General features: G+C 33.4%; 1 protein-coding gene across 2 annotated transcripts in view; it reads right to left on the bottom strand.

Annotated features, from left to right (window-relative positions):
• The window catches only part of MARCHF5 (membrane associated ring-CH-type finger 5), a 42515-nt gene that overhangs the window by 15789 nt on the left and 6170 nt on the right, over positions 1–20556 (bottom strand). The window contains exons 2-3 of one of the 2 annotated variants that reach the window (XM_045507457.2): positions 13322–13386; positions 11818–12020 (exon numbers count right to left, since the gene is read on the bottom strand). In XM_045507457.2, coding sequence (XP_045363413.2) covers positions 11818–12020; positions 13322–13347 — 229 coding nt within the window. In that variant the 5' untranslated portion in view covers positions 13348–13386. The remainder of the gene's footprint in view (positions 1–11817; positions 12021–13321; positions 13387–20556) is intronic. The other variant, XM_010971220.3, reaches the window with a different exon arrangement.

Here is a 20556-nt window from a genome sequence, read left to right on the forward strand (position 1 = left end):
ATGTAGTAAAATAAATGTAAATAAATGTAACACACTGGCCTCTGCCTCCAAGGAGTCTACAGTCTAGTTAGGGGCAAACTATAAATAGACATTAAACAACTGGAAAACTTCACAGCAAAATTAACAAATATATGATAGTATCATACAAACTATACAGATTAATGTTAACAAAATTTAAAGTACAAATTAGAGAGGAAGTAATGATACAAAGAGTTTTAAAATTATGTATGTATGTATTACATACTAATTACTAATCAACAGAAGTGAATCTTGACCTAGAAGTCTATGATCTGAAAAGGGGGACATGCTAAAAGACCTTCCAACAACAGGCAAAAGACTTTATTTGAAAGGTTGGTATATTTTTTAAAAGCTGCTGTGCCAGCTTTTGGGGGTTAATTGATGGGACACTGTGGCCAGATCTTTGAAGACCATGACACACTAGGCAGGAAGGAAGCTCCTGGTGACAGACCTGCTAAAATGAGGAAGATATTTTAAGAAAACTAAGATTATTTAAAGTCAGAATAAACTAAAATAAAATCTACAAGATTTTGTATCCAAAGTGAGTACAAAAAAAGAGAAAGTAGTATCAATCTAAAGTAGGTTAATATACAAGAGTTAGGAAAGGATCAAGAAATAATAAAACTTATTAGAGAAAAGACAATGTTTTGTCTGCTTTTTGGAGAAAACAGTGCCTCAGGTATTAAATTCTCTGAATTTCAAAATAAAAAGTTGAAAAAGTTAAGGGATGATGAAAGAAACACTACCATCAGTTATCATTAATTAATACATAAAACAGATGGCAATCCTAATTATGCATACTATATATATGCCAAGGAACTGTTATTACATATTCTTTTTTCTTTTTTACACATACCTATATTTACATGATGAGAATAAATATTTACATGATGAGAATATAATTACTTTTATTAATAAGAAAAACTACTTTTTAGAGACTAACAAAGCATTATCATAAAATTCAGGTAACTATACCCTGAGGAAAGTCAACCTGACAATACTATTTCATTTTCTTTTTCCCTTTATATAAGAAACTCATATTAGGTTCCTTAGGAGGCAAAACAACAAGGTGGATAAGGATTAGGTAGGCTCTGCTGTGTGAATTTGAACAAAATGCTATCTCTGGACCTCATTTTCCATATCTGTAATGATAATGAAAATAGTATCTACCTCTGAGTTTTTGTGAAAATTAACATGTGAAACTCTTAATACAGTACTTAGTGCTATAGTGTAACAGTAAGTGTTAGATATTAGTTCTTTCAAAAACGGCCAACTAAGTTAAGCATAACAGAACTCTGGAATAAGAGGTAAAATCCAAGACAGATGTCTGAGAAAAAATTTATGGTATAAGGCTCTGGTATAAAAATAAGACTGTTTCAGGAAAATGTGAATTAAGAAATAGAGGATAGATCTCTTTTGCTTAACGGTCTGGAACAAGAAGGAAGAAGAAAATTCACGAAGCTAGAAAATCTGAGAGTGGAGAGGCAGAAAAAAGAAACCAGGCTACAATTAGTAGTTACTTTTTAAAAAATTTAAGATTCTGTAATTGTGTTTTGGACCTATAATTTAGCTATCTGTATTTACATATATAGTGTGCACCTAGAAAGCCTCACACTGTTGAAGATACTTATTAAGCTAGCCCGTATTTAAATCTCAGGGAAACAAGACTAGAAGTGATCAAGCAATATACACAAGAAATCCTTATTTCGAAGGTATCCTAGTCATTTGCCTCTTAAGAGGGTATATGAAGGCCAAGGAAGACCTAATGAGATGCCTAACTGTAAACTTTGACTTCAGAGGGTATTCAAAGATTGAGTCATTATGGATTAAGATTTTGGTTTTTAAATTCCTTTTTTTTGATCATTCATAGAAATTAAGATATAAAGCAAAGAAAAAACAAACATTTCTTTCACAGCTAAGCGTAAATATTACTAGAAACTCATAATTATATGAAGAAAGTACTTGAATTCTTAAGCCTCTGGTTTTCAAGTAATAAAAGGAAAGAACACAGCAATATATTTTATGAGAGCAGTCAGGAAAGTAACAGATTGCATTTATGTAAGTAACAGAGGGCCATGTGGTTAAAGGAAAACAATGTAGACTGTTCTTTGTACCTGACAACTTAGAAAATATTAAAAATGTAAAATTCTCATTAAATTGAAGCCATGAAAACCTTTTTCAAATTTGGAGAAAATATATTTAACATTAACTTTGTAGTATCCTTTTTCAGTCTACAGCATTCTAACTTGCTTTACAATGGTTTAGCCACCTCACTTATAATAAAGAAATGTAAATTAAAACTATAAGATACCTTTTCTAACCTAACAGATTGTATTGACAAACTACAATGTTAGCTGATCTTTTGGCAAAGCTGTAAGTAAACAGGCATACTCATTCACTGCAGGTGCACATACAAATGGTATAGTACCTATGGGGGGGAATTTAGAAACATCCAGCAAAAGTATGTGTGAAATTCACCTTTGGATCCTTTGTCAGTTCATCTAATAAGTATTCTAAGCTAATAAATGCTGGGAAAAAATGAAAGAATTACAGTGTCATTCCTCTGTACCACCTAATGAAATGATGTAGAGGCAATGAATGAAAAAAATTATCAATCTCTGCTAAAACCAGTAGATAGAAGCTGATAGGGAATTATACTGGATGCATCAGGTTGATTACATCTGTACCCACGGACCAGTCTTATAAAAAAGATAACTACACAGTTTCCAGCTTTACTGAGATATTATTGATATGTAACATATATAAGTTTAAGGTATATAATGCGATTATTCAATGAACATATATATTGAGAAATAATTACCACAATAAGGTTAGTTAACATCTCAATTCTTTTACATAATTATCATTTTTGTGGTGGTAACGCTTAAGATTTACTCTCTTAACCTTTATATATATAACTGTTTTTAATTGTCACCACACTGAACACTGATTCCCCAGAAGTGATTCATCTTTTAGATGGAAGGTTGTACCCCTGGACATCTCCCAATACTCTGCAATTCGCAGCTCCATCCACTCTATTATTTGAATTTGGATATTTTAGATTCCATACATAAGTGATAACATACAGTATTTGTCTTTCTCTGTGACTTATTTCACTTAGCATAATGTCCTTAAGATCCACCCATGTTGTTGCAAAGGCAGGGTTTCCCTTAAAAAAAGAAAAGGCTGACTATTCCACTGCATATATACATCCATCTAACAGTGAACACTTAGGCTGTTTCTATACCTTGTCTACTGTGAATAATGCTGCAAAAAACATTGAGGGTGTAGATATCTCTTCGAGACAGTGATTTCATTCCTCTGGATATCTACTTAGAAGTGGGATTGCTGAATCACATAATAGTTAAGTTTTTTTGAGTAATCTTCATGCAGTTTTCCATAGTGACTGTTCTGATTTACATTCCCACACAGTGCACAAGAGTACCCTTTTCTCCACAGCCTTTCTAACACTTGCTGTCTATTGTCTTTTTGTTAATTGCCGTTCTAACAGGTGTGAGGCAACATTTCATTTTAGTTTTGATTTGCACTTCCCTGATGATTAGTGATGTTGAGCATCTTTTCATGCATCAGTTGACCCACTGTACATTTTCTTTAGAAAACTGTCTATTTAAGATTTTTGTCCATTTAAAAATCAGATTGTATGTGGTTTTTGCTTTTGGCTATTGAGTTGTATGAGTTCCTTATATATTTTGGATATTAATCGTCTATCAGATAGATGGTTTGCAAATATTTTCTCATATTTCATAGGTTGCCTTTTCGTTTTACTAATTGTTTTTTTGCTGTGCAGAAGCTTTTCAGCTTGATGATTGTTTATTTTTGCTTTTGTTGCTTGCAGTTTTGGTGTCATATCCAAAAAATCACTGCCAAGACCACTGTCAAGGAGACCTTCTCCTATGTTTTATTCTAGAACTTATATAGTTTCTGGTCTTACATTTAAATCTCTAACCCATTTTGAATTAATTTTTGTGAGTGGCATAACAGGGACCAATTTCATTCCTTTGCATGTGACCACCCAGATTTCCCAACACCATTTACTGAGGAGACAATTCTTTCCTCATTTGAGTATTCTTGGCTACTCTGTCAAGTATCAGTTGAACGTATATGCATGGGTTTAATTCCAGGCTCTCAATTCTGTTCCATTGGCCTACATGTCTTTTTACGCTAGTATTGTTTTGATTATTATAGCTTTGTAGTAAAGTTTGTTGCCACCTGCTTTGTTCTTCTTTCTCAGGATTGCTTTGGCTATCTGGGGTTTTTGTGGTCCCATACAATTTTAGGATTATTTTTCCTACTTCTGTAAAAAATGTCATTGGACTTTTGATAGGGATTGCATTGAATATATAGATGGCTTTGGGTAGTATGGACATTTTCACAGTATTGTTTCCTCCAGTCCAAGAGATAGCTTTCCATTTATCTGCCATCTTCAATTTCTTGCATCAATGCCTTATAACTTTTAGTTTTATTCCTAAGTATTTTATTATTTTTGTTATTATAAATGGGATTGTTTTCTTTCTTTTTCAGGTATTTTGTTGTTAGTATATAGAAATATAACTGATTTTTATGTTGATTTATATCCTTCAACTTTACTGAATTCACTTATTACTTCTTAACAGGTTTTTGGTAGTCTTTACAATTTTCTAGATGTAAGACCAAATCATCTGCAAGGAAAGACAATTTTACTTCTTTCTTTCAGATTTGGATGACTTTTTCTTCTTTTTCTCGCCTAACTGTTCTGGCTGGAGCTTCTAGTACTGTGCTGAGTAACAGTGGTGAGAATGGACACCCCTGTTCTTGATCTTAGCAGGAAAGCTTTGAACCTTTCACTGTTATGTATGATGTTAGCTGTGGGTTTGCCATATATGTCTGTTATTACCCAGCATGAAAGGACACTGAATTCTGTCAAGTGTTTTTTCTTCATTCATTGAGATGATAAAATTTTCATATTTCATTCTGTTAATGTGGTGTATCATACGATTGACATGCAGATGTTGAACCATCCTTGCATCCCAGGAATAAATCCCACTTAATCATGTGTATGATCCTTTAATGTGCTGTTGAATTTGGTTTGCTAATATTTTGTTGATAATTTTTACATGTATATTCATCAGGGATATTGGTTTGTAGCTTTCTTGTAGTGTCCTTATCTAGCTTAGGTATTAGGGTAATGCTGGACTCATAAAATGAATTTGGGAATGTTCCCTCCTCTTTAATTTCTTGCAAGAGAAGAATTGGCATTAATTCTTCCTTAAATGTTTGGTTGACTTCACCAGTGAGACCATCTAGTCCTGGGCTTTTCTTTGTTGGGAGGTTTATGATTTTGCTTGTTATTGGTCTGTTTACATTTTTGATTTCTTCATGATTCAGTCTTACAGGTTGTATGTTTCTAGGAATTTATCCTTTACTTCTAGGTTATCCAATTTGTTGGTATACAATTGTTCACGGTATTTTCTTTAGAGTCTTTGTATTTCTGAAGTGTCAGTTGTAATGTCTCCTCTTTGAAAGACAGCTACATGTTATGTACCTCATGTTGTTGATGTAGTTAGGAAGTACACAGAACCATCTATAAAATATTCTTGCCAAAAAGTCATATATAACCTCATCAATGAGCTCTCACCGCCAGTATAAAAAATGCATAGAATAGAGCAACATATTACCCAAGTATTCTTGAGTTGTAAGTAATAACAAAAATCCAGGAAATGGGAAGGTCTATGATGACATTTTTTTTTTCAATGAAGAAATTACAAGGAAAAGCTAAAATACTGAGTTTTACAAGTCACACTAGGTTTTGGGCCCATACAAAGTTGAGGGCTTGACCCTCAAACCCTCAAAAGGGTAAGATAGAAAAAAAATCCACAGGACAATAAAGTTAGCCAACAAACAAAACCGCCTTGTTGTCAAGCATAGTTTCCTCTAAGAATTTGTAAACAGAGTTACCTGGTATGCTGATTTCAAGTTGAAATCTGTCTGTGCTATAGGAGAAATCCCAAACCCAGAGATTAAAGCAATCCCAGATTAGTATCATCCCTTGGCATCTGCCAAAAGCAAATGCAAATCCTTTTTGGAGTTCCTTCACCTGGAGGATATCCACAACCTACAAATATAAACACAATTCCCACACTCAAGAGAAATAAAGCATCATGGCCAAGAGTCAGAAGAAAAACAATAGATTTAGGCTATCAAAGACTAGAAAATGGAATTATATATCTGATCATCAAAACTATATAATAAAATACTAGATAAGTATAAATGAACAAGAAGCAAGAGACTATAAAAAATGACTAGGCACATTTAAGAAACAACTAGAACTTACACAGAAAAAAAACTCCCTGCAAAGTAGACAATGCTGAAGAATTTGAGACCTGAGTAACAGTTAAGAAGAAATTATAATGCTGGAGCGCAGAGACCAAAAGATGAAAAATATAGAAGAGAAGAGACATGAAAGGTAAAATGAAAATATCCAACACAATTCTAATCAGAGTTCTAAACATTTAAGCCATAAAACAAGTCTTAGTCATTTAAAATGACAGAAATCAAAATATGTTCTTTGATCACATGGAATGAAATTAGAAATCAGTAACAGCACTTGGGAAATTTACAAATATGTGAAAATTAAACAACACACTCCTAAATAATTAATAGGTCAAAGAAGAAATCCAAGCAGTGTTTAGAGAGAAATTTATAGCTATAAATGACTATATTAAAAAAAAAAAGAAGAAAGATGAAGAGAATGAGAAGACAAGCTTAAGACTGGGATAAAATATTTGCAAAAGACATATCTGACAAATTACTGTTATCCAAAATACACCAAGACTATTTAAAATTTACTCAATAAGAAAACAAACTGATTTTTAAAATGATCGAAAGACTTAACAGACACCTCACCAATGAAAATACAAGATTGCTAATAAGTATAAGAAAAGATGATCAACATCTATGTTATTAGGAATTGTAAATTAAAACAATGAGATAAAAATGGCTAAAATCCAAAACACTGACAACAAGAAGTACTGACAAGGGTACAGGAACTTACTGCTGGTGGAAATGCAAAATATACAGACATTCTGAAAGACAGTTTGGTAGTTTTTTAATAAAACGAAACATACTCTTACATATGATCCAGCAATTACGCTCCTTGTTATTTACCTTAAGAAGTTGAAAATATATGCTCACACAGAAACCTGCATACAGATATGTACTGCAGCTTTATTTGTAATTGCCAATACCTGGAAGAAACCAAGATGTCCTTCAGTAGGCAAATGGATAAATAAGCTGTGGTACATCCATAAAATGGAATATTATTCAGTGTTAATATGAACTATCAAGCCATGAAAGACATGGAAAACTTTAAATATAAATTACTAAGTGAAAGAAACTAATCTGAAAAGGCTACATACTGTAAGATTCTGACTATACGACATTCTGAAAAAGGCAAAACTATGGGGACAATAAAAAGACCAGTGGTTACCAGGGGTTAGGGAGGAGGGTGGGATGAACAGGTGGATTTTCAGTGCCATAAAAATATTATGTATTATACTGTAATAGTGGATACCCATCATTGTGTATTTATCCACAACCACAGAATGTACAACACCAGGGCAACTAGGCAAGAGACTGAAATAAAAGCAACCGGACTGGAAAAGATGAAGTAAAACTGTCTCAATTCACAAATGACATGATCCTGTATATAGGAAATGCTATGCAGTACACTAAAATACTTAGAACTGTTAAATGAGATCAGAATGCTTGTAGGATATGAGATCAAAATTAAAAAAAAAAATCATCTCTATTCTATACACTCACAATAAACAACCTGAAAATAAAATTAAAACAATTCCATTAAAATAGCATCAAAAAGAATGAAATATTTAGAAATACATTTAACAAAGAAGAGACCTGTATACTAAAAACTGCAAAATATAAAACTTCTTTGAAAGACATTAAAGAAAAGTAATCTAATGTGAAACAGTCTCTGCTACCCGTGAGAATCAGGAATTCTGCCCCTAAGATGGAGCTGCTCTGAATCCTCCTGTTTAGCTAAACAAGATAACTATCTGGTCTTAAATTTCATGGAAATGCTTTATTTTTAATGGAAGACAAACTTTTTTCAGCTGATATTCTTGTCACATTTAAATGTTTCAATGCTTCTTAAATTTAATGTGCATATAACTTACCTGACAATTTCATGAAAATGCAGATTTTGATTAATTATAACTGGAGGTGGGGGGAAGGGGCTACGGTTCTTCATTCTTAACAGCTCTCAATAATTCTAATGTTGTTGGTCCTCAGACCAAACTTTGAGTAGTTTTTAAGTACCTGTAGCTGCACATATACTACTGTCCAAACTCACTAGAAGAAAGCAAACCGTAAGATGGGTAGCAAATAATGAGACGAGTATAAGTCTGATGATTCCTCTAAGTTTTTCATAACTAAGCACAATATATTCCCTACGGACAATTAAGAGCACACACTCGCCACCACTCCATTCTGGCTACCATTAAGTACCAGAAAAGAAGCAGACTTTGCCAGCTAGCCAGACAGACTGAAGCTAAATCCATATGGAAACTTAAAAAAAAATCTGTTACACATAGGTCATCTTATTGAATGTTAACCATCATCTCTTCCTCTCTGCATCTTTCCTCTTGCCTGACTTCTCTTCCTTCTTCTAGCCAGTGTTTCTTAAGTATCAACTGGGGACCAGTGATGGTCCCTGGCATTCAATTAACTGGTTTACTACAGATAATTTGATAAAAAATGAAAGTTTTTATCACAAACACTTCACATATTTGAAAGGTAAGATTAATTATGACTTTCAAGGAAATTCTTTTAGGTTCTTAATTGTTATTAGGTACCAAGGGTCACACATGCCCTGCAAGGATAGTTAAAAGGGGACAATTTGTTTTAGTTAACAAATTTTGGTATCATGTGAATTGTTCACATTGGTTAAATATGTATTTTGTTCCTATCATAATGTGTTAAATCCCCAATCTAGGAAAATGAATCAATGCCTCAAAAGTATTCACTGAAGAGTAAAGTGATAAAAACACACCTGACTCAGAACATCATAAATGATAAATAGTATGATCTTATAGAGTGAAAACAGTATGATCTTACTATCTCACTATGGCTGGGACCAGTGAATGACAAGTTATTAGTTTGTACTGGGAGACCTCCTTGTTCCCACTGTACTGTAATACATTTTTAAATGGACTGAAACATTACAGAACAAGGACAAGATGCCACTGAAGAATTCATATAATTCAACCACTCTAGTAAACCAATCAAAGCCTTATGAAACTATGAATTTTGTTACTGAAAGCAAAGATAAAGAACTACAGTCCAAGAAACTTGAACTTATTTGAACAAAAACACGTATACTATGGTCAGCATCAAAATTAATGACAAATACACTCAGAAAGAAAACAATCTATTGGTAAATCTCTATCATCAGATGACACTACTGGATATTACATATTAGGTACAGTATACAGTGAGGAAGAACAATTACTATCACAGATGTATGTTCTTAAGTATTTTGGTTCACGGCTACATAAAATCGCTAGTATTTAGAGTATGAATCAACTCTTGGTGTGTACATAATATGCTATAGAGAAGGGATTCTTCTTTAACCAACAATCATTTTTGAACTTTGACTTGAAAAGGTACATTAGGATCAATATGGCCAAGAGCACTAGCCATGTGTGTAACAAGGAAGAGTACAGAACCTGTAAAGTCAACTCACACATGGCTTAAGAGACAACAGTTGACATTTGACAATGAGTCTTCTATTCTTGAATCTGTTAAAAACTAGAAAATTGTAAATATAATTCAAACTGCAGGCCCTGAGCAGATATCTTCAGCATGTTATATCAGGAAAAAAGAATCAAATACAACACCTGCTTTTCTATCTTGTCAGGAGGAAAGATGCTAACAAAACTATTCAAATGAAGGATATATTTTTTTCTTTCCCTCATGACACTAGTAAGGTTAGTAAAAAAATTCCTATGATTACCTGTGGCTTACTCAAGTGGCAGCTCTCCATGACATACAGTATAGTGAATAGCTTGAACCTAACATTTGAAGCTGAAATAACAATTCTTAAGGATAAAATACAAAGACCAAATCATGATACACACGGCTTAAACAAAAAGTTTGACTTTTCCAATATCTAGCTATTTTCTTTCCTTGTTGTAGAAAGAAATCAGTGTCTTATTATTAGGTATATTTTTAAAAAATGCATTCAATTACCAATTAGACCTAAAAGCATATTTCCTAGAACTGAAAAACAACCAAGGACAGATTTACCCACTGCCATCTTCCAAACTGAAATATTTAACTTCACTGCTGAGTGCCATACATATGTCAATTCAGTGCCTCACTCGATATTCTATGTAGCTTTCAGTGAGAATTCTTACAATAATTTTTGTATCCATCCATCTGAGTATATAAAACATGTATACTCACTGCTATTCCCAACAACCTATAGTTGAAAAGTGGAATTTCTGATTTAGCAGAACTAAAGAGTAGGAAAAGAAACAGTTAAAAGGAAACCTTAACTCTGACTTTGGTGAGACAGATATCAATGTGGAGAAAGAATGCAGCAGTAATTTCTTTCCATAATGTTTAAATTATTTTAAAATAATGCTTTGAAATTATAATTAAAATTTTTGGATTAATCTCTTACTTTATCTAAAATTAGTGTGCATGAAGATGCATCAATGTGGTCCATAAATTCTAAATGTCTGAGAACACTACTTTCTCTACTACAGTATTTTCCTTTTATAGGAAGCTACAATTTCTTTCTATGCATTATGTTAGAGAAATACAGACAACCACGGAAACTTTGTTTGCCCTTATCATCAATCTTCTCACATTAGAAAAGCACTTCATCACCTGCATTTATGTTGCCTCATTATATATAAAAAAGGGGGTCTGATTTCAACATGTATAACATCTAGAAAAAAACATATCTAATAATTATTTTCAATTTCTAATCAAATCCTACTCCCTGCAAAGTCATTCTTTCCTTCTGACCTTCCCAGAACCCAAAATGCCTTCATATAACTCTTGATTATAGTCAAGGGTGATATTAAAAATGTTTAACAACTAGCACGGAATAAACACCAAAGAGAATGACACCAGTTCACAGTCACATGGCTGTGCTAAACATGCAAATTAAATATCAGCCTTAGTTACAGCTTCCTTTAAGCAATATGCTACACTTATTTCAATGCTAGCCACATTCTCAAAGACCTTTGGTTATTTCTTGCCTGCCAATTCAGAGAAAAAGGAAAGCAGTTTTCATGAAAGACATCCACATAAACTGTATTCCAAAGATAGTTTAACACTGTCTTTTATTAAATCTTTAATTTCTCTACTTTTATTCCTTAATAGAAGAATTAAGGATAAGTATTAGAAAAAACACACTATTGTTTTCTTTCTCCCACACCAATGGTTTCCAGAGAATGAGGTTCTTTAGTCAGTTTTTTATTAGAATTTCGTTATTTGATTTTATCCAGCTAGATGTCCAAGTTCATTATCCACTCAACTAAAACGAGAACATTTAATAAACAGACAAACGGATGGATATGGGGATATATAAAGGATAAAGTAAACTGTTAGCAAAACAAATGTCTGACATTTAGAGAGAAAACAACAGAAAGGGGATAGAGAAATTCACAAAAAAGCAAAGAGATGGGTCACTTAAAAATAAATGTAGGATCATAAGGTTATGTGTAGTAACATGACATATATCTGTGTTGTTTCTAAGGATCTTCTTACCCAACTTCGGAAAAACTATTAAGTATTCAGCATTGCACTGAGGACATGCCACTCTCGCTGTACTGTTTCCTCTTTGTTTTTCATCCACCCAGCGCTGTAGACAAGCCTGGTGAACCCATTTTGTAGATCCTCTGCATCTGCATGGTCTCACCCATTCAGCTGTTCTATCATCTTCATCAGTGGCAAAACACACCCAGCAACTTCTGTAAATTAAAAAGAGAAAATAATGTCATCTTTAAGATCCTAGCCTCCTCTTCACTGCAGCTCTTATTTAATGGGATGAGATATATGTTATATTATAGAACTTTTAATTCTGTATTAAAAGACTATATATTATATGACTGAAGAGACAAAATAACACATTTCTAGTAGGGTACTTTCTTCTTTTTGTTTTTCCTCATGAATACACAAGATTCTGCAGATTTTGAATTTTGTGTTTTTGTAACCTCTTCCCTTTTTCAAGCAATTCTTCACATTCTCTAATGAACCAGAATGCAAAGAGCCCACCCTGAAACTGCTTTTCTTTTATAAGACCTAATAATTCTTTGAGAAGTGGTAACTACAGGAATATGTGAAATTCAGTGTATCCGTCATTTCAACAACATTAACCTCTTAACTTATTGAACTTGGAGAACTAAAGTATTACACAAGTGATTTCACATATGGTCTCATTCAATTTTCAACTGAGAGAGAAAAAAACCCACCCATTTCTCTGTCTGGTAAAGTATGACTATAAGAAGAGAGAATGTTTATTAAATTGAAAAAAAAAAAAAAAAAGCACAAGGGGGAGAAGAGATGAAGACACCAGGATAGATTTTTTTAGGATGGTGATATGATAAATTTGGGCCTATGTTTCCATTATAGGTATAACTGGTTTTCCTTTTTTGGTGGGAATTATATTTATTATATTTGAAAGCTAGACATCTCAAGATTTTTAAAAATTTTTAAAAATTCTATATAGATGGCTAATTTTAAAATATTTTCCCATTTTGATTTTAAGGGCACTTCATGAAGTCTTACTTGTTCTTGTAGAACTAGGTTGCAGTCTCTCCCAATTAACACAGGTTTGACACTGATTTCCATTAGGGCAAATACAATTCAACCCTACACCATTCACTCCCCTACCCCCACCATTAAAGTTTGACTGCACAATTGGAAACAACTGCTAATTAAATCTTGTTACCTACTGTAAATTTTTCACTTAATTAGATAAGTGGCTTCTGTCAGGACAACTAGCTTAAGTATGCTCAGTGGGAAAGACTATAAAGTCAGGTACCACAGAGGGGTGACGTTTCCAGTCTTTGTAAAACATGAATTTTAATTGTGTGCCCCAATTAAAACTTTTCAGTTAGAATAGGGAAAAAACTCTGAACTGAATACATGGCAACAATATCCAAAATTGTGCTTTTACTCAGCTTTCAAATTCAGTCAGGTTTCACATGATCTACTGTGGTAAAAATTGGAGATAAGTAGTATGTTTAAGCACGCTGACCCTCTAACCTACCTCAGGCAAGCTGTCTGGGACTTCATGCTATCTTATGGTTATCCAAAAAATGCCTCCTCCTCCACCTTATTTAAAAAAAAAAAATCTATTGCAGTAAAATATACATAACATAAAATTTACTACTTTAACCATTTTTAAGACTACAATTCTATATCACTAAGTCATTCACACTGTTGTCCAACCATCACCACTATCCACGATTTGACTGGGTTTCAACCTAGTTTTTTTCATAATATTTCAACTGACAAGTGTAGAGCAAATAGACCTAATTAATTGAGGTGTTAGTATATATTTTCCCCACAACCAAGGTAATTTTGTAAATATATCTGTATACTTCTGGGACATGAAATGTATTATTTTAATAACAAAACACAGGCAGAATATCTAGAACCTAGAAACTTTCTAGGTTCTTACACATTTTCATATCAACAATGAAACATACATGTAGTTAAGCACAGCAAAACCAGCATACTTAATCAATATTAAGGGGAACTGAATTTTAAATTGAGCCAATTGCAGTCATCGGGAATAAAATAAAATGCAGAACAACAGCCTTAACAGGTTGAACCAAATCAAACTACCTCTGTTTGTCTGTTTTGACTTATGTAAATGGCAGTTTCATGTATCAGTCTAATGGGAATACTTGTATAGCTATAATCCCAATAAATTCTAGATAAGTATATTTCCCTCCAATATTTAATAGGAAAAATTTCAATTTCAAAAAATGTTGAAAAACTGTTCAGTGAAAACCCATATTCCAAACATCTAGATTCTACAATCCTTGTCATTTTGCTATATATTTGCTTTACCACATATTCATTCACCAATCCCTTTTTTGATGCATTTCAAAGTTGCAGACATTAGTGTATTTCACCCCTAAATACTTCAAGTTTTATTTTTTAGAAGGTATTCAACTGACATTTAAAACAGGCACTGTCAGATTTTTTTCCAATTTCACAACTATGATAGATAAGATCAAGGAATGATAATATACAGTGAACACTTATTAGGCCTTATTAGAAGTGTTAATCCCAATAACCCTGTTTTTATTGTCTGATTCATAGTGACAGTGAGTATACAGCTTACAAATTTGGATTTTGAAGCTAATGTTCAGAGATCAAATTAAATTATGCTACAGAAGAGATGTTTTTCAAAAAAACCTTATTGATGACAATACTCTCAAGAAGTTTGCTGATTTTCAACATCTACTAACTTACCACATCCATTTTCTACTTATTCCAGTCGTTCAACAGTTAATCTGATGATGGTCATCTGAGATCAAATAGTATTGCCCACAATATGTAAACTTCCGACAACACCAAATTACTTCATCTAAAAATTATAGTTTAAGATACAAATAAATATGAAGTGGAAACTTCTAACTTAATAATAGTACAAAACAAGCAAGCAACTAAAAATTATAGAAATTGCCAGCAACATTTACTGAGCATTCACTGGCTCCATGTGGTTGCACAAACAAAATAAATGGAAGATTGTATCTATCTGGAAAACCCTATAACTTAACTGGGGCTATATCCAGTCAATAAAATTGATTAAAGGTTCTAGTGAAATTACCACAGTACACCCATTTTAAGAAGAAGGAAAAATCAATCTGCATAGATCAGAGAAGGCTTCAGGGAGGAGTTATAGTAGAAATTAGCAGGGGCAAGTGATTTTATTACAGGGATTCTCAAAAATAAAACATCCCAGGACCAACTGCTCAGGATCACTAGTGAACCTGCAAATTCTCTTGCTCTACACCAGACCTAGCAAATCAGAAACTCTAGAGGAGGGGAGCCTAGAAATCTGTGTTTTAACAAGCCCCCAGGGTGATCCCGATGTACAATAAAGTTTGAGAACTGCTAGGGTATAAAAATGGCAGGTAGAAAAAAGCAGAAAGACTGGAGAAAGCAAACTGTGTGAAAGGGACAATTACTGGATTTATTCAGGTTAGAAATAACTGCTTCTGATGACTAAATATTTTAATATAAATAACAGTACAGAAAATGTTAAGTTCTAGAGAACTTATTAACTGATTTACTACCTTACTAGGTACAGGAGTTTAAGCTACCTAATATGGAAAGAACATTCGTCTGTGAAGTAAGGGCCAGGAACATGGGAAATTAACTCAAAGCTTATAAAAATGGTCATATGAATGTTTTGGGGTAAAAAGCCTATAAGGTAGAGTTATTAGTCTTTAGGATTAGAAATGAGGAGAGAGAACAAAACATGTATAGCAATCTTTTCTTTCCTCATTAAAAAAAAAAAGTCTAACAGACTGATCAGGAACATCACCTGAGAAGGTCTTAAAATTATGCCTTCCCTCTTTGTTTCCTCATACCCTACTCCCTCCTTGATGTAATCTATTTCAGTTATTCATCCCCCAATTCCTCACTTCCTTCCATTTAAGGAGAAAAGAGGTGTTCAAAAATGATGGGTTTATAGTTTCTCAAGATCTTAGAGGGGAGAGTAGAAACTTGTGGTTTAATGTACAGCATGATTTCTCCTCTTCTTTAGGAAAAAGTATCCCCCAGTTTTAAAGGAAAACTATTCTTCCCTGCAACATCAGCTATGTACGTAGTGTAGGCAGGTAGTCCCATAGTCCCAGCTCCAGGAAGAGCAATCCTTAGATTTAAGGGAGTATCCCAAGCCCTAGACTACAGTGATTGGGAGGCTGGGCACTTAAAGCTGGTTGTATCAGAGTGAACTTCAGAATTTCTGCTGGGAAAGTTGGTAAACAGACTTTGTTTTCTACTGGGCTTGAAGGCAGGAAAAGCATGAAGCTAAATAAGGGTGTGAGGCTACTGCTGCCAGAAGAGCCACCATATGGAGCCTAAAGAACCCAGAGGAAGCTGAAAGATGGAAAGTGATGGCTTTATTTGAGACATGGATCAAGCTGTGCTTAAAGCTAAATATACCCTTGCACTGCTCACTTACATAAACCCACAGCTTTTGGGTTTTTTTTAGTTTAACCAGTTTGGGGGCAGATTCTCCATCATGTGCAACCCAAACAATCTTGTTATAGAGCGTGAGAAACTGGGTATGAGATAGCCCCAGAACAATAATATAATGTAAACTCCTAAGAGCTTTTATATGTACACACAGTATTTTTTGTCAACAGCTTTGTTTCCTACTGACAGGAACTTGAGCGGAAAAGACTTAAATAAACCTAATTCCCACTGCAAGGACTTTGAGTCTTCCAAGTTCTTCTGTTTCTCACACAGGGCAAAAATATGCTCTTGATTCTGCTATTGGCTCAGATCATTTCTCAGCTAAAAACAGCCAACAAATATAAAACCAAGTATTTTGAAATTAAAAATTTTTACTTATAATACCATAATATTTGCATTGCAGGATCAATATAACTTTAATTCTACTTTAAGTTATTACATATTTTAATGTTATAATTTATGGGATGGCAATTTTAATACCCTTTAAAAAGGTGAATATAATTGGCTATTTTCTATTTCAAAGGACAAAGCCAAAAACCTTTTAAAGTCTACACCCAAGAAGAGGTGGTAATTTCTGACCAAATTCTAAATAACAGTTTTCCTTTAAGTCATTTCCTCCCCTTGTTCTCTTCAATCCTCCAATCTCTCAGAAAGCAGTGCTTAGTGTTACGTATAAGTATCTTCTGCGAACGTGCTAGAAATACAAATTCTCAGGTCCTACCCCAGACCTACAGAATCAGAAACTCTTGAGGATGGGACTCAACACTACATTTAAAATTTTTATTTTAACTGCTTTTTAAATTATGTTTTTTATTGTGGTAAAGTATATATAAATACAAAATTTACCATCTTAACCATTTTTAAGTATAAAGTTCAGTGGTATTAAATACATTTAAATTTTTGTGCTACCATCAATCACCACCACCCATCCCTACAACTCTTTTCATCTTGTAAAGCAAAGTCTATGTGCTCATTAAACAATTCCTCAATCTCCTCTCCCCTCAGCCCCTGACAACCACCAGTATACTTTCTGTGTTTTAATTTTGACTAATCTAAGTACCTCATATAAGTGAAATCATCCAGTATTTAGTTTTTTTTTAATGTCTTCAAGGTTCATCCACGATGTAGCATATTGCAGAATATCCTTCCTTTTTGAGGCTGAATAATATTCCATTGTATTCCACATTTTGCTTATCCATTCATTAATCATAGATACTAGGACTGCTTCTAAGTTTTAGCTATTGTGAATAATGCTGCTATGAACATGGGTGTACAAATATCTCTTTGAGACTCTGCTTTCAATTCTTTTGAGTATATACCTAGAAGTGAAATTGCTAGGTCATATGCTAATTCTATTTTTGATTTTTTGAGGAATCACCAACATTGTGAAGTCCTTCAGGTAATCATGATACCTAAAGTTTGAGAACCTCTGCTCTGGCTATTCTTCTTTCCTTTTTCCATATTTCTCCCCTTTGTAAGTTTCCTCGACTCACCATAATACAAAAATAAAATTTCATTTTACATTCAACTTTAAAGTAAATACTTTAAAGTCATTTGGTTTTAAATTTAAACAGTAAATAAAATGCTTGAGATTTTTTTTTTCTAAGGAAAAAAGCTGGCTAAATTTGGGGAAAAGATTTTTTAAGTTCAGGATATTCTAACTAGTTAAAAAATTTGGGCTTTGGAGCCAGATTGCCTGAGTTCAAATTCCTGCTCACCACTTATTTTAGGTTTAATGACAATCTCTTTCAGAGTTTTTTTTGTAAGGTAGGGGTTCCTAATTTGAGGTCCATGAAAAATTCATGGGGCTGATAAACCTGGATGGGAAAAAAATTACACTTTTATTTTCACTAAACTCTAAGAAAATTTTAAATTTTTTTCCAATGATGAATGTAAGCAAACCATTGTCATATTTGCAGTACAGCAATTAGAACTTAGTACAGTGACCAGAAATTTTCATATCACAGCTGTACAGATCCCAAAATAACATTTAGCCCATCACTAATTTGAAATTATCCATTGATAATAGATAAACCAATAGATTTTGTATTTAAATGTGTTAAAGCCTATACTACTATGCCAGATTTTTAATATTTTGATAACTATTTCAACAAAATTGCTTCATTTCTGACTTATATGTTTTGTTTTATTCTTTCAAAACAGTCTAAGAAGGAACCCATAGGCTTAACTAAACTGTCAAAGGAGTTCTCAGCATAAAAAGGTTTTATGTTAAGATTCTCTATTGCAAAGGATTAAACAAGTGATCATGAAACTGGTTAAGAATTGCCTGGAACATATATAACCACCAAATTAACAGTAGCAATAATGGCACCTATAGAGATGAGAAAGATGGTGTCAACTTTACATCTCTGCTTAGATTTTATGAATGCATTTCTTGCCTAAATTAATGCATAAAACAATTCTGCTTGGCACCCTGCCATTCGGTGGAAAAAAGTCCTGGATCCCTAATCACCCCCCAGTTCTTCTTCATAGGTCAAAACTACTGCTTAAAATATTCATTAAAGTCCTCAATTCATTTTCTTCTACTCTTCTTTTCCTTCCATTGGGTTTTCTAAATGCTGCCTGTTTGCTGATATACACAGTCACTGTTTACTTCCACACTTTTCCACCAGCCAAGGTAGGGCTCATTAGTTTATAAAGAGAGATCTGGGAATTATCATGCTCAGTTCAGAGATCAAAGAACAAATCACTATCATAATATGAAAAACTAAATTAGACCAATCTAAAGAATATTACTTATTCTTTAAAATAAATGTATAGCCTTATTGGCATTGGTAATATCACTAATCCGTATGTATAACATGCCACTCTTTATAAAAGATCAGTTATTTAATTCTACATGATTTTAAAATTATAACTTTTTTCCAGTTACATATCCTTCTTAATAGTAAAATTTATAAACAGTTTGAGGAATACATGGTCTGTCTTAAATCTAAGTATTCAAGATCTCTTAATCAACTTGAGTACCTATTAAGTATGTTCATTATTTGATGTCACAAGAAATACACAGTCTAGTTAAGGAACAAATATATGCAAGAAGGACCACATAAAAACAACCACACAAAACATAAAGTGCCAAGAAACGATGTTAGTGACCATACAGAAATATGATGAAGACCACATGAAATACAGGATGAAAAAGCTGAGGTTTCATGAGAATGAAGAACTACAGGTGAGATGAGGACTGGAGAATGAAAAGAATAAGGGTATTTGAAGTAAGAAAATCAGCAGAAACAAGCTTAGAGATAGAAATGAGCATATCGTTGCAATGAGAAGACCAATGTGGCTGGAGCAGAAAGGTTTTAGAACAAAGCCAGATATTACAAACCAGTTAGGAAATGATGGATGACAAAGGTAACCTGACTTCACAGGGTTCATTTGTGACTAAATCATTGTTTATATGTCTAAGTTAATTATTTTAAAAGTATGTGGGGAAAAAAGGGGAGGAAACTACTCATCAATAGAATAGTTTCTCACTGGCATGTAAATTAACTAAGCAAGGTAGGTATGGTTATCTAATAAAACAGCTGGCAGTAAAGCCTATCTTTGCAGACTCAAACTGCAGGTGTTTATCTTGGATTATTTGAAACATCTGGTAAATCATAGGCTCCTGCCCTAGAGATCACTCTGATGAACACTGGAGTGTAGCAGAATAGAAGAGTTCTAGAATATAGGACTGAGAGCAATGAAACAAGCTTTAAATTGTTGTTGCTGTATTATATATGGTGCCTTAACAATGTATTCGCATGACTGTTTAAAGAAAGAGAAAAAGTAATGTCCTTAATTCAGGACATACTTACAGAACCATCCTCTGGTTAATGTAAGGAACACCCCATTTAACAATGGAAAAAATGCAAACTGCTTGCTTTGTCTCAGGATTAAAAGTGTCACATCCCATGTATTCTGAACAGGAACTATACCATCAAGACTAAAAATCCCTTTGTATGTCTGTTCACCCAACTGGAATGGAAGTCAAAGTATCTGGATTCATCAAAGAGTTATAACCACAATCATGACACATTCTGAAAGAGGGAAAGGGAAATATACCACAAGGAAAGTAATCATTTACTAAGCATATATTCATGCCATGCCCTCTCTCTCTGATCTTCATAAACTCTGCAAGCATAATTATTTCCATATTAAATAAATAAGGGAACAAAAGCCCAGAAGGGTTAAATGCCCTGCTCAAGGCCTCATGGTTAAGTAAAAAGGCGTGGATGCAACCTAGGCCTCAACTCCAAAGCATCAGCTTTTTTCACAGCA

This window comes from Camelus bactrianus, chromosome 11 (assembly GCF_048773025.1).
Source record: "Camelus bactrianus isolate YW-2024 breed Bactrian camel chromosome 11, ASM4877302v1, whole genome shotgun sequence".
NCBI classification, from domain to species: domain Eukaryota; kingdom Metazoa; phylum Chordata; class Mammalia; order Artiodactyla; family Camelidae; genus Camelus; species Camelus bactrianus.